The 15212-nt window shown below is 47.7% G+C and overlaps 1 protein-coding gene across 2 annotated transcripts in view; it reads right to left on the minus strand.

Moving 5' to 3' along the window:
- Positions 1-15212, minus strand: part of TBC1D22B (TBC1 domain family member 22B) — an 80321-nt gene that overhangs the window by 38188 nt on the left and 26921 nt on the right. For both annotated transcript variants that reach the window (XM_049653352.1, XM_049653351.1), the window contains exons 3-8: positions 13385-13692; positions 9999-10178; positions 9395-9465; positions 7865-7993; positions 6519-6584; positions 2491-2605 (exon numbers count right to left, since the gene is read on the minus strand). In XM_049653352.1, coding sequence (XP_049509309.1) covers positions 2491-2605; positions 6519-6584; positions 7865-7993; positions 9395-9465; positions 9999-10178; positions 13385-13692 — 869 coding nt within the window. The remainder of the gene's footprint in view (positions 1-2490; positions 2606-6518; positions 6585-7864; positions 7994-9394; positions 9466-9998; positions 10179-13384; positions 13693-15212) is intronic.

Raw genomic sequence — 15212 nt, forward strand, 5'->3', positions numbered from 1 at the left:
AGCTACAAACTCCTAAGGAAAAAAAGAGGGATGGGAACTGATGGAATAAGAGAGATTTAAGAGACACATCAACCAATTAGAATGTGTGGACCCAATCTGTACCCCGATTCAAACAAACTATTAAATATATTTACAAGAATCAGAAAAACGTGTATGTTGATTATATATGAGATTATACTATGGAGCTATTACAACTTTTTAGATGTAATAACTGCATTATGGCTGTGAGTTTCTTTAATCACTATCCTCTAGAGCTACACATAGAAATATCTATGGATGAAATGATATGATGTCTAATTGCTTCCCAATAATTCACAAAGAGGAAAGGATGAAGAGAACGGATAGAGGGATAGATAAAACAAGCCTGGCTGGGAAAGCTGGGTGAGAGCTATATGGAGATTTATGGCATGATTTTTTCTACTGTTACATCTGTTTGAAACTTAACCTAACAAAAGTTTTCATAAAAAAAAAAAAGAATGGGCCCACCTTCCTCAGTCTAGGAGGAGGTACCAAGACCTTTCTAAAGTCTGTTGCAGCAGTAAAACTGGGCATGGCCTTGCCAAGACTGCCTCCAAGGAAGGGTGGAGAAGCCCACGCTTTAGTGCATAAACGCCGTGGGTCAGCAGGTGCGGCTGCCAATACCAAGATCAGAATGCTGGCATATCTATCAAAGAAAGGCACAGTACTTGGTGGGACCAACAGAGCTGTGCCTACAGAAAGGAAAGGAAAATCTGGCATACAATATAAATGGCAGCTAACGAGATAATTAAATATCCAATTAGAGACTGCAGCTGCTGAGGGTTATTTGTAACTGGCATGATACTGTTACCGAGATTCCACGCCAGCATTTACACTTCAAATGTAGATTAGTGAACGGATTACTACCTTCTTAGGCTCATCCTTTAATAGTGTTTTAGAAGAGTACTATTGCAAGGAAGCAACCCCCAAATCCCAACAGATTAGCTGCACTGCTCTTAATAAAGTTAAACACACAGAATTAAGCTGCCTCCGAAAGCTGACCCATTAATGTGAAAGGGAAAATGAAAAGTCCTCTAGCAAAAGCATTACCTATCTGCTTTTCGTAGCTACATTTTTTTTTTAATGTTTATTTATCTTTGAGACAGAGAGAGGACAGAGTATGAATGGGGGAGGGTCAGAGAGAGGGAGACACAGAATCGGAAGCAGGCTCCAGGCTCTGAGCTGTCAGCACAGAGCCCGACGCGGGGCTCGAACTCACGGACCGCAAGATCATGACCTGAGCCGAAGTCGGCCGCTTAACTGACTGAGCCACCCAGGCGCCCCCGTAGCTACATTTTAACTAATCTTTCTTTTGCTTAGGACCCCCAGATAGGGTGGGCAAGAGAGACCTTCCTCCCAGTCCTGCTCAGCTTGCTGCCAATAAAGGGAATGGGGGATGGTGTCATTTAGTTGTCTTACTTTTCGGAAACTGCCTCATAAAAGACCAAAACACCATCCATTGAGCCCTATGAGAAAACAATGAATGGGATGGATCGAGTGAGATAGTTTCATGCCCTTACCCTCCAAGGGGCTCCACTCTGGTCTACTTCTCATTACCCTCTTCCTCTCCCACACCGGCTTCCTCCAACACCCGCAATAACCCACCACCTCCAGCGCCTACAGAAAGGCTTCTAGTCTTTGCTCTGCCACCAACAAGGAGACAGGGCATCTCACAACCCATTGGTGAAATGAGAGGATAGATGGATGATGTTCTGAGACCCCCTCCAACATTCTGATTTCCACATGAGCTTCTCCTTAACTGCCTGAGCAAACACACATGACACATGGGTTTTCTTGGGAGTCTCTAAGCACAAGCGGATAAAGAAATCAAAAGGAGAAGGGGAGGATCCTCAACCCCTTTTAAGACTCTGCCCAATTCAGGCCTGGCCAGAGGAGGAGGCTGGAGCTGTAAGAAAACCTAACTGCCACCACGGTATCCAATCACCCTATCCAAAGTGACAAGAACCCAGTGGGATTAGAGGAGCAGGAGGAGGGGAGAAATCAAGGTCCTGGAGCTCTCCTCGGCCTGTTCCAGGACCTCCAACGTGCGCTTGATTCTGATGCCAGCACCTTTCATGCTGCCAACATACAGCATGTGAACTGGAGTGTGGAGGCCTGGTGTACAATCTAAAACTCCAGCTTCCACGATGAGGGCCTGTGTCTGAGACGAGTTCAATATAATCCTAAAAGGACCTCAAATAAAGCATCAAACCATCTGCTTACGGTAGAACAAAAAAGGTATCCATTTGGTCATTCTGGAACCAAGTGGGTCCTTTTTGGGTGACGTCTGTGGCCATCTCTAGAGATAAATTCCAGGCTGCTTCTGCTGTCAGACAGGTTTAGCTGTGTATTCGAAGGCCACTACCTCTTTTTTAGCAAGACTTGCCTACTGGCTGCACTCTTGGGAGAAACAAACAGACCGCAGATAAGAAAGAGCAATAGTTTGTTCAGCTTGGTACTCATGCTTCTTACCCACATATTCTGAGAGGAAGACGACAAAGAACGGAGTGACCAGGTCATTAATTCCCTGGACGTACCCACTGGCAGGGTGTCGGATGGCCCAAATAAATAGAATTCTTTCGAAGATCTAGGAAAAGGAGAGAGAAGACAGGACTGTTAAATCATAGGGATACCCTCCCTCCCTCTATTTACCTATGTCACAATTTGCCTCAGGGATGCTGCCAAATTTTTAGGAAAATTCTAAAGCTACTCTGGGACAAAGGAAGTTTATAAATGCAGAAAGTTTCTAAGATGCTGGTTGTTTTTAAGCAGGGGTGGATAGACAGTTCTTGCCTTTGTTTCTCTTTTCAGTATCCAGCCACTGTGATATAAAATGGGGAAAATGGGGGGGGGGGGCCTGGGGGGCTCAGTCGGTTAAGCATCTGATTTCAGCCCAGGTCATGATCTCATGGTTTGGGGGTTCGAGTCCCATGTCGGGCTCTGTGCTGACAGCTCAGAGCCTAAAGCCTGCTACGGGTTCTGTGTCTCCCTCTCTCTCTGCCCCTCCCCCACTTGTGCACGCGCGCGCTCTCTCTCTCTCTCTCTCTCTCTCTCAAATAAATGGATGTTAAAAAATAAAATAAAATGAGGAAAACGGGAAGGGCAGGGACACAAAGGGCTTAGGAAAAGGTCTGCTTATCGATGTCCCTAACCCAGGCCACCCCACTCTCATTTGTAGATAACGATTTCTTGATTTCCAGAAGCAAGATGGTAAAACATCTAAGTTCTGATACCTTTTTGACACCTTTTTTTATCATCATAGGATGTGGAGTAGAAACGCCTTCCCCACCACGCTCCCCTTTCTCCCCGCTGAGACGGAGGAAAACTTATACCTAGACTTACTCCTAGCCCGACCTGACTGAGAACTATCAACGCAGGAAGTCATTGTGTGTATCAGGATGCAACCCAGACATTTGCTGGGGAAAGGAAAGCAAATAAACCAAATCCTACAGCTGGGAATTTGAGAACAGAGAAATCAGCCTGGGCCTCCATGAGGAAGCCACCGGGGTTAACTATATTAGCCACAAGAGACCAGAGACCTAGACTGGGGAGAAGGAAAAGATGTTTAGGGTCCCTTTTCAGAGTCTGGTCCTGCCCCATTCAGCTACACTCCCTCTGCCTTCATTAGGCTCTCAGCTATCCCCCCGTCTTCTCTGATACTATTCATCCCTGGGCTTCATCCTGTGGCCAAAACTGCCAGTCCGACACGTTCCTTACACTGGCTTTGACTGGGCTGCCTCGTGTCTCTGCGAGCCACACCAGAGGGACGGCAGAGCTGATGGTGACCACGTGTGGGGGGCACGGGAGATGAGAGGGCCTCCACTGCACACACACGGGCTCTGGGGGCAGACTGAAGAGGCCTTCTTAGAGGTCAGGTGCAAGGAAGAAAGCCCCCCAGGGAGAACAACGGGAAGGAAATGCTTGTATGGTTTTGGAGTTGGTAAGCTAGCGCAGAAGAGAAGTAGAGAATCTAGAGACACAATAAAGGATGTGTCCCAGCCCCCGTGTTGAGTCTGCCTTCCAGCTGCAGAGGGAAATGAGACACACGCCCATTGTCAACACTCTTCCCCTTACAGGCAGTGAGAACAAGCCCTACCAGGAAGCAAGCTGGCCTCTCTGCCTCCACTAGACTTGCCCACTTGCTCTTTGGGGCTGAGGGAAGGGCGTGACATCCTCACATGGGTTAGGCCCAACACTTTAACGGGGGCCCTCTTACATTCTTTCCTCCCTCCCTTGAAACACAAGCCCAAGCTCAGGCTAGACCCACCACGTTCAGGAAGATCCCAAGGGGCTCCTGCCTGCCTCCTGTAGCCTGTGTCTGTCTGGACGTCTCTGTTAGTTCTGAGAGAGGAGGGGAGGGGCAGAGACAGAAAGAAAGAGAGAATCCCAGGGCTTCTGCTCCACACTGTCAGCTCCTCGTGAAAACACAGATCCTCGCTGACTGGTTTCAACAGTGGCCAAGGGCATGGAGGCCAGCAGCTCACAATCAGGAGACCTGTGACAATCCCTGCTTAGTAAGGATGGGACAATGCAGGTGCTCACACACTGTACAAGTGAAGATGCCACAGACATGGCCTGGCACCAGGCCTGGTTACCAGGGGAGACCGTGGAACCTTCATGACAGAAAACAACCTGGGATAATCTTGCCTTGTGGAGAAGAGTGGAAAGGATAATCCCTGAAGGTTTTTCTTGCACCTCTTGTACTTGGGTAATTCTGCCTTACTGTAGTCAATTCTCAAGTTACCTTTCAGATATGCAAAGCAAGCCTTTCAGTATTCTGTGTTGCTTAGTTCTCTGCTCCTTGGTCGGCATTTTAAGTAATACTCTGTGAGAGGACTATAGCCAGCTAGAAGCAAAGATGATTCAAGACAAAATGGAAAGAATGTAGTTTGAGTTCCCTTCTTTGTATTCAGATTCTACTACTAGAAGCATGTTAAACAAACTGCGTTCCCTGTCTCCAAGTTTATAGTAAGCACGCGCAGGTAAAAGAGAAGTATCCGAACATCTCCAAGTTAAAGCATAAGCAGGGCTGAGCCGTGGGAAACAATGGGAGGCACAAAGGGACCCTCAATGGGTCTTCCGCTTCCTTTGAGCTGAATCTTAGAGTTAAAATAATGCTGTCACCACGCCCTTCAAATCTTCTTAATGCTACTGGTAAGTCATGAGGGATCCCACCAGTGGAGATCTGCATTTAAATAGAATTATGAATATAATCTAAAGTCAAATAGAAATTATTTTGAGCATTTTTACCACCATCGCTCTCTATTCCAAGGAAAACTGAAAACAGGATTCAGAGAGCACTTACACCCAGCATCCTAGCTACCGTGAAGCTGCTAAGGAAATCCCTAGTCTCAAGGAGGTTATAATTACTGCTCGGGTCAAAAGATAACAGTCCCACTGAGACCTTCTATGCGTTTCGTGGACTTGTCAGGTTTCACAATATCATGACTACTTCAACTTCTGGGTATATTCTCAGAAGGATTTAAAACAGGGACTCAAACAGACATAATACCCAAAGTGGAAGCAATCCAACTGTCCACAGACAGAGGACAGAGTAGACGGACAATATGTGTTACACACATATAACGAATATTATTCAGTTTTAAGAGGAAGGAAATTCTGACACATGTTACAACATAGATGAACTCTGAAGATATTATCATGCCAAGTGAAATAAGCCAGTAACGCAAGGACCGACAATATATGGTCTTACTTGTCTGAAGTACCTGAAATATTCAAACTCATAGAGACAGAAAGTAGGATGGTGGTTGTTGGGGATGGAGAATTATTGTTATTTTTTTAATGTTTATTCATTTTGAGAGAGGAGGGGAGGGGCAGAGACAGAAGGAGAGAGAAAATCCCCAGCAGGCTCCCTGATGTCAGCACGGAGCCCAACATGGGGCTTGATCCCATGATCCTGGAATCACGATCTGAGCTGAAACCAAGAGTCAGACGCTCAACTGACTGAGCCAAAAGGCGCCCCCAGAATTATTATTTAATGGATACAAAGTTTCTGTTTGGGCAGATGAAAAAAGTCATAAAGACAGGTGGTAGTCATACCACAGTGTGAATGTACTTGATGCCGCTGAACTGTGCACTTAAAAAGGGTTAAAATGGGACATTTCATGTTACACACACTTACCACAATAAAAAAACCATCACTAGCCCAGCTTGATAAAGTAGAGCAAACACAGGACTAGGAATTCTGAGGTATGAGCTCTAGCCTTCATCCTGTTCCAGTGTGGCTTTAAAGCCCCGGATAAGTCCCTTAACTTCTCAGAGTGTGACCTGGCCCATAGATTTGTCAAGGAGAACAAACGAGAATGCACAAGAAAGAGCTCTGCAGGGACCACAGCTCCGTATCCGAACAGAAGGTACCCCCATGATTAGCCACACACCTGCCCATGGCCGGAGGGAGGTCTAGGACACACACATGCAGAACAGGTGCTGTGGAGGCATGGAGCAGAGAAGGGCCGAGAACGGTTAAGTACTTCCCTTACCTCCTGTACAAGCGGCTGCTGGAACAATGGAATGAGAGGATTTGTCCTTGGAATGTCGATGTGAATCTGAAAAAGAGAAGTCATGTCTAAAAACACAAATGCCAGTTTGTTCTTTTGAGAAGTTATTTTCTTAAGATCTGCGAATCAAAGGGGTAAGAGTGACAGCACAGTATCTTCAGAAAGAACTGACGGACATACCAGAAGAGTCTAATTAAGCCCGCCTGTCCATCTGGAATACGTTTCCATGACAGCAAATAGCTTACTGAAACTGAGGAAACCTCCGCAGATAAACCACTTATGTCGAACAGCAACAGGCTTCACGACCTAAGAGAACCCACGGCCTAAGAGAATCGCCCTGGAGTCTCTTTCACTCTGGGCTGGTGCTTACTCAACAGGCATGATCAAAATGTGCATCCCTCTTTCAGAGTCTTACTCATCAATAGTTCCCAAGAGCGGAGAGAGCTCTGAAAGTGGCAGACACGTGACTGGATTGGGAACCAGAGGGAGCTGGCATTCAGTAACTGTCACTGCCAAGCCCTCACTTCTGTTACCAAAGAGGTCACGACAGCTGGTTTCAGCTTCAGGATTTCTCCGAGCCTTAACGATCGATCCCAAGGACTGTGGCGGTGACAGCAGCAGAAGCTACTTTGGCTCTTGAGGCTTCCTGAAGATAGCTGCCAGCAACCTGGGCTTTTCCCCTCGCCCCTCTTCTTCCTCCCCTCCTCTTTTGGCAGGCGGTGGGGACCACCGTGAGGGTGGTGGAACACTGCCTGCCGAGCCTGCTGGTAACTACTGCTCCTGCAGACACACGGGCCGACATGGGTGCTGAAACGGCACTAGCTGCCAGGTGGACATACTAATGTCACACAGTCTAGAGGGACTGGACCACTCCTGAGTGAGCTTCTCTTTCACTCTGTGCCCGGGGACCCTTACTACTTGCGGCCTGGGACCAGTAGTGTTGACACCGCCTGGGAGTTTGTCAGAAGTGAAGGTCTCAACCCAGACCCACTGAATCAGAATCTGCATCTTATCATAACACTTGGGTGGGATTTTACCAAGACCCTGGATGATTTGTATGCATGTGGAAGTTGGAGAAGCAATGCCACTGATCAGTGCAAAAAAAAAACCAAAAAAACAAAAAAAAACACACAAAAAAACAAAAACTCTATTTAAAATGGCTAAAATCAGAGCTACTCATTAGAAACAGGGGAAGCAGTTCTGGGAATAAATTTAATTCCTAACCAGCATACCAAAGCCTGAAGACTCAGAAATCCTGCACTATGACAGTTCTCCCAGGAGATACACCTGACAATTATGATTCGTAACCAAAAAGGTGACGACTGTACCTGTCGGTAGGTATCCTGGTGATGTTCCTCATTTCGAGAGTCATAATACTGCTCAATGAAGCCAAAATATTCCTCCCGCTTCCGCTGCAGGGTCAACTTCCTCCTCTCGGTGTTTGCTGGGAGATAGCCCTACAGACAGGACCGTGGTTAGACGGGGACACACGTTGGTTGCACGAGTCCTTAATTTTTATTTTAGCCTAAGGATTGGCTTGGCAACCGTCAAAGGGGCGGAAGGACAGCTGCCAAGAGCACAAGAATCCTCCCTTTTTGGGTCCGGCCGCCCAGCGTCTGCTCTCTCCTTCTTCAATGAGACCCACATGTGGGCAGATGAAGCCAGGCCAGCTTTCCCAGGGTTACGTGCACACTCCCGCAGCCCTGCACTGTAGTTGCAGTGCGTGCTGCTGGTGAGCGCCCCGGAGCTGGCTCAGCAGAGCAATGGATCTAGGTCAGTGGGAGGGAACTGGACCCGAGTGGGGGCCTCTGGAGGGCTGCGTGTGTGCAAGGCGATACTTCCGGGAATCCCAGCCCTACGGCCACCTCTACGGCACATCCCAGGGGTGTGCCTTGGAAGTCTGTGCCAGTCACACATTCTTCTCCACGCTAATATTCAGAACTGGCAGCTTAGAAAGCTGAATGGAATCTGTGACACGGGCAGCCACAACGTGCAGACACGGAACTTCTGGCAGCAGCCTCCCGCCTAGCCAAAGCTTCAGGCCAACTTTCCTTCTCACTCCTGGTCTAGAGCCCACTCTCAATTCGTGCAGCTCCCGTTCCCGAAACCACGACCAAATCTACTCTTATTGGCATTCAAACTTATTAGAAGTGGCGGAGGCAGTGATTACATGGCCGCAGGATCGGGACTCGTGGGGAACACTGAGGAAAGAGTCACTTCCTCTCGCAGACATTTATGTAATACATTCCCCAGGCAGGGCCTGCAGAGCAGGGACCAGGCTTCATTCATTGTTGTGTATCCTCGCAGCTGCTGGCACCATGCCTGGCAGACAGCAGGCCCTCAATAATTCCTTGCTAGATGAATGAATGAATGAACGAACGTGACAGGCTCAGGAAGTCCGAGCGTCCCTATCACAGAGGCTGGCACAGTGCTCTGCCCTCAGTGAGAGCGGGACTGGTGCAGGCTCCTGGGGGAGGCCCATGTCTCACCTCCTCACAGTGCCAGAGTCGCTTTCCACCACTCTGGTTATTCCTACTGAGGAAAGAGTGAAGTCTGGGGAGTGTGGGAGCCTGTCCAAACAAGTGCTGAGATCCCTACCTCACTACGCTCTTTCTCCCTGGCGTTGAGCAAGGGGGGATACACCAACAGGGAAAAGCTGTGCTCTTCTATACGTGCATGAATAACTCGCAAGGATGTGTTTATTTAGGCGCAGAAATAAGATGACAGTCCCACAGATCTGCCACACCCAGTGGGACTGGAGGAGTCTATGCAGTAAGATGAATGTGCCCACACTAACCTCAGCAGGTAAGAAGGGCTGTGTGAGGCTCACGCTTCTCTACACAGCGGGCAGAACTCACCGACAGGAGTCTCCAGGTTATGGGTCGAACCTCCCTGGGAACCCCCGGCCAGCTACACTTCCTCAGTTCATCTGCAAACGGACAACGGCTTGATTGGATTAGCCCTTCCCACAAATGCCCTAAGACATCCCTGAGCCAGCACTGCCTGATTCCTCCCACCATTCAAGAAAGACCACCACCACCAGCAGCAGCAGCGGCTACCGACAAGCACGGGGAGAAAGCCCCAGACAACAGCCCTGAGCAGCAAAGTGGCGAAGACACGGCTCTGCAGTAGTGATGCAGTCAGCTCGGAGATCAGACTCAGGGGGGCAAAGAGAGACCCGTGGGTGTGGATTTGAGTCAGAGTTGCCTCGAGGCAGAGGAGACCAAAGCCAGAACAGCTACACTATGGTCTACGGGCCGCAGAATCCAGTCCCACCTAATTTGGTCCCTAATTTCTAGTAACATACTTCTGACTTAATACCTGCATGTCACTGCAATGGGCACCAGATCAGGAGATGCTGGAAAAGTAAAAGAAGGAAGAATAAAGAGCAATAGCTTCCAGGTCTCTGAGAATTCCAGTCACCAAGAGGTCCTACCTTGCCCGGGGCTCATGGGGACTCACCTAAGTCAGTGTTGTGGCTGGAGAGAAGCTGACGGAATTTTTCAAGGCGGGTTTTCTCCCGGACAGTCATCGGGGGCGCCCCGGAAGCATTCTGGTCCGAGATGCGGGCAACCAGGGGGATGATGGGTCGGAGAGGGAGTGACTGCTGTTTGTGGAGTGGATTCCTCAGGCATGTGTCACCTGTGATAATGAAAGAGAAAGAGAACAGGCGGCAATGTAGTGCATGGACGTGGAGGGACCCTGAGCTGGCTGTTCAGTACTGGCCCCTCCGCCAGAACCGGGTCCGAGCAGCTGGCACGCCGCCCCAAGGCGCCCGCTGAGGGCAGCCAGGGGATGGAAACCGTCTGCCCGGGGGAAGGGCTGCATTTTTATCACAGGCTCCCAAGGCATCTTATGTGCTAACAGACTCCAGAGGCCGTAGCAACTGTGACAACTTTTTTGGCAACTCTGGATGGAAATCAAATGTTTCCTTTCTACCCCAACCTGGGATGTGTCTTCATGCCTAATATTGAATGTGGGGGCAACACGGTCTAAGGTAGTGTTTGCCTTCTCTTTCCACATCACAGAGCACGTAAGCAGTGCGTTAAATTCTGACTGTCCTTTCATAACTGTTTCATATTCTGTATCTATCTGGGCCTTAAAAAGCAGGAGTCACAGGGAACCTGAGTGGCTCAGTCAGTTAGGCATGTAAGTAGGGCACATGTAATAAAAACAGGTGGCTGCTTGCCTGAAGCCCCAGGCCCCATGCAGCTGGCCCAAGGGCTGAGAGGATCAATATCCACGGCGCAACCTGAAGCTGTTCTTGGCCCATCAATGTGCCCTGCACAGCAGGTGAGAGGCTCTGGCCCCAGGCAACCCTGTTTTGGGTTCCTCTGTGCTCCTACATTTCCCACCAAGGTGAGCCAGCTTTTAATTCTGCTGGGATATGACTGAAATAACAGGAACACAGACCCCAGCAGAACCACATGGCTGGTTCTTGACATTTCTAACCCAGATGATAGGAAGGAGAAACGCGCAGTATAGGACTGACATTTCCTGAGCTCCTACTACGTATAAGACATCATGCTGGTCACATTTACATAGGATCTCTCATTTGATTCTTGCAACATATGGTAGGAATTATTACTTTACAGATGAAGAAACCACAGCTCAGAGAGGTTAAAAGCGATTTGCTAGTGAGACCTGAGATGCCACCTTAGGTCTGTCTGATTCCAAAATCCTTATTTATTTTACTACCCCAAAGTAAAGTCAGTTTTAAATTCTGACTGTCCTTCCATAACTATTTCATGTTCTTTTATCTATCTGGGCCTTAAAAAGCAGGAGTCACAAGGAACCTGAGTGGCTCAGTCAGTTAAACATCTGACTTCGGCTCAGGTCATGATCTCGAAGTTCATGTGTTCAAGCCCCACATCTGGCTCTGTGCTGTCAGCACGGATCCTGCTTCAGATCCTATCCCACTGTCTCTGCCCCTTCCCCGCTCATGTTCTCTCTTCTCTCAAAAATAAACATTAAAAAAAAAAAATGGGCTAAATGGGTAAGGGGCATTAAGGAATCTACTCCTGAAATCATTGTTTCACTATATGCTAACTAATTTGGATGTAAATTTTTAAAAATAAAAAATAAAATTAAAAAAAAAAAAAAGGCAGGACTCACAACAAGAATTAAATGATGAGGGGTTCCTGGGTGGCTCAGCTGGTTAAGCATTTGGCTCGGGTCATAATCTCACAGTTTGTGAGATCAAGCCTCATGTCAGGCTCTGTGTTAACAGCATGGAGTCTGCTTGGGATTCTCTCTCCCTCTCTCTCTGCCCCTCCCCTGCTTGCATGCATGCTCTCTCTCTCTCTCAAAATAAATAAACATTTTTCAAAAAATAAAAAAAGACAGGGCGCCTGGGTGGCTCAGTTGGTTAAGTGTCCAATGTGGGCTTAGGTCATGATCTCGTGGTTTGTGAATTCGAGCCCCGCGTCGGGCTCTGTGCTGACAGCTCAGAGCCTGGAGCCTGCTTTGGATTCTGTGTCTCCCTCTCTCTCTGCCCCTCCCCTGTTCATGCTCTGTCTCTCTCTCAAAAATAAATGAACTTAAAAAAAATTTTTTTTTAAATAAAAAATAAAGAAATCCTCTCTTGGAAAAAAAAAAAGATGAGCACTCAGCAACATGCACAACTAGAAGGTTTACAGAAGCAACAGTCACAGGGTATTTGGCTGGGATGCCTAGTGTAACATGGGGCCTAGGAAACACAGACCACACACTGGGGGCCTGAGAGCGATGTGCACCTCTGATATCACAGATTAACACATGACGTTCACAGGAGGGGACCTCATAAAGGGAATGTTCTGGATGGTCCTGGCTGTATGAGGGCTGCACCTTTACTAGGGATGGGGGCGGGGAGGGGGGTGCTTCCTCACACTTGAGATCCTTTAACACCCTCAATCACAGCACACAGACACTTCCAACAGCCTATAGCTACGGCCAGTCAGTCAACACCGAACACCCACGTGGGCAGGGCACTGAAGGTGGAACCTGGAGCCCGATCGGCGATGGAAAGTGACTGTGGCATTTTAACAGCCTCACAGCCTAAGTTCATGACCACGTGCTTATTCTGAAACTGCAGAAGTTGTTCTCTTAGAGCATGAGTCAGGACACATGCCAGGCTCTGACATTCTTCCACTTCCCTTCGCCCTTTACCAGTCAGCCATTCTAACTTTCACTGGAATAATGACACTTCCCTCTCCGACTCAGAATAACTGGCTTCCGTAAAACCCTCTAGAGCAAAATTACATACAGCAATGGATAGTTAAGAGGGTACACTGAGAGACCCCAAACATCTTGATAAAACCACCATTACCTCAACCACTTGCAGAAGCCAGTTTCCCAAAAAGAAACAGAAGGCGTGTCTCCTCCCACCCCGCCCCCAACCTGAGGCTGTGACCCAGAGCCTCCGGGCACATGTTGCTCCATTCCTTAGGAACAGGAAAGGAACAACCTTACTAGTGACTGCTCCCCAGGGCCGAGCAGGCCAAACAACAGTGCCACACGTTTGTGAAATTCAGCCACTAACAACTTTACATACATGAGTCAATAACCTTAAACCTGACCAGGCCCAAAGAAATGTGAAGCAACCAAAGAGCAAAAGTTCTAGACCCCATCACAGGGGAAGGAAGAACAAAACGGCAGGCAAAAATGGGGTGTCAGCAAGCGAAGCCCTAAGTAGCCATCAAGGTGTGGGGGCGGAACAAGCAGAGTCTATGACCCATTGGGCTCAAGCTTGAGCTTTCACATTTACCATTCAATGGAAGATCTGAGTAATGCCCTAGAGAAAAACTGTTCATTTGAGGTGCACTCTGCTGAAAAGGGTGAGGCTGTGGAAGGGAGCAGGATGGACTTACTGGAATTTCTGGACAGCTGAGCGTCACTGCTGGACTTTATGACCTTGTAGCTGGCAGGAACATCGGATGTTGTTGACTGGGAGCGTTCTGGTTTCACCCTCAGCTTGCTGTGGTTTTCTAGGACTTGGGCTGCGGTTGCCAGAGCAACTTTTGAGTTTAGAGTTTGGAAAGAAGGGGAGGAAAAGTCCTCTTCCTCATCATCGCCAATGTCCCAAGCATCACTGGTATTCCGGGCAAACTCATGGAAACTGGAGGCCTTCTTATTCTTCAAAGGAACTGCGTTGACTTTTGACCGTTCTTTGATGAAGCTTTAAGAAAGGAGACATCATTACCAGGGAATGATCTGACACTTCTGACCACCTTCACTGGCTTAATATGAACAGTATGACAAACTAGTTGATATATAATCTTTACCTTGTACAAATAAAAACAGCTGTATCCATTCCTCATCTAGAGGCATCTAGACCAGCACTATACTGCAGAGACTGATGGAGCAGAGACAACAATGCTCACCAAATATCCCATGTGCTCCCCTATACTTCCCGGCCCCCCCACCCCCGCCCCGTATTCAGACAAGGCTAGAAGACTAGTTCTGGCCAATAAGCTGAGGAGAGAAATGAGGAAATCACTCCAAAGCCAAAGTAGACAAGCACAGGGATGAGTTCTCTCTCTATAAGCTTTCTTCTACTGTGGTAACTGGCCAGGCGCCTCCCTCACCTGGGAAGCAGAGTGACTGCGTAGGGTAGAGCCTGCCCTCCACTCCCACTCAACTCCACTCTGGACACGTAGCATGAGAAAGGAATAAATGAACCTTTGTTGTGACAATCCACTGAGATTCCAGAGTTAATCTGCTACGGTAACATAACCTAAACTATTCCTTAGAGTAGGACATGAACTCCTGGCAGAACCAGAGATAATTTTAGGCAGTCCATATGTAGCATGAAACATCAAGTTCCAGAATGAATGAGATGTTCCTTTTTCATTCTGTTAAAGTCCTTCAGCTAGCCTAAAGGAGACAGTCTCAGTATGGTGCTACTCTGTCTTTAAGGCTATTTTTTAACAAAGAGGACAGCCTCAGATCAACATGTTTGCAAGCAACATCAGCTGGTTTAGAATTTTCTTAATAAAAGAGTTTTGTTTTTTTCACTGTGTTTACTTTTAAGGTTACTTCTTCTATTTTTGGCAAATGATAATTAGCTTTCCACTTCTAATTTACAGAAGTGATGAGGTTTACTTTAAAATATCAATGTGGGGCGCCTGGGTGGCTCAGTCGGTTAAGTGTCCGACTTCAGCTCAGGTCATGATCTCATGGTTCATGGGTTGGAGCCCCGCGTCGGGCTCTGTGCTGACGGCTCACAGCCTGGAGCCTGCGTCGGATTCTGTGTCTTCCTCTCTCTCTCTGCCCCTCCCCCACTCATGCTCTGTCTCTCTCTCCCTCTCAAAAATAAATAAACATTAAACAAATTTAAAAAAAAAAAAGATAAAATATCAATGTGGAATTATGGAAAGAGCCTAAATGTCCATCAACTGATGAATGGATAAAGAAATTGTGGTTTATATACACAATGGAGTACTACGTGGCAATGAGAAAGAATGAAATATGGCCTTTTGTAGCAACGTGGATGGAACTGGAGAGTGCTATGCTAAGAGAAATAAGTCATACAGAGAGAGACAGATACCGTATGTTTTCACTCTTATGTGGATCCTGAGAAACTTAACAGAAGACCATGGGGGAGGGGAAGGAAAAAAATGGTTAGAGAGGGAGGGAGCCAAACCATAAGAGACTCTTAAAAACTGAGAACAATATGAGGGTTGATGGGGGGTGGGA

Source organism: Panthera uncia (assembly GCF_023721935.1).
Source record: "Panthera uncia isolate 11264 chromosome B2 unlocalized genomic scaffold, Puncia_PCG_1.0 HiC_scaffold_24, whole genome shotgun sequence".
NCBI classification, from domain to species: domain Eukaryota; kingdom Metazoa; phylum Chordata; class Mammalia; order Carnivora; family Felidae; genus Panthera; species Panthera uncia.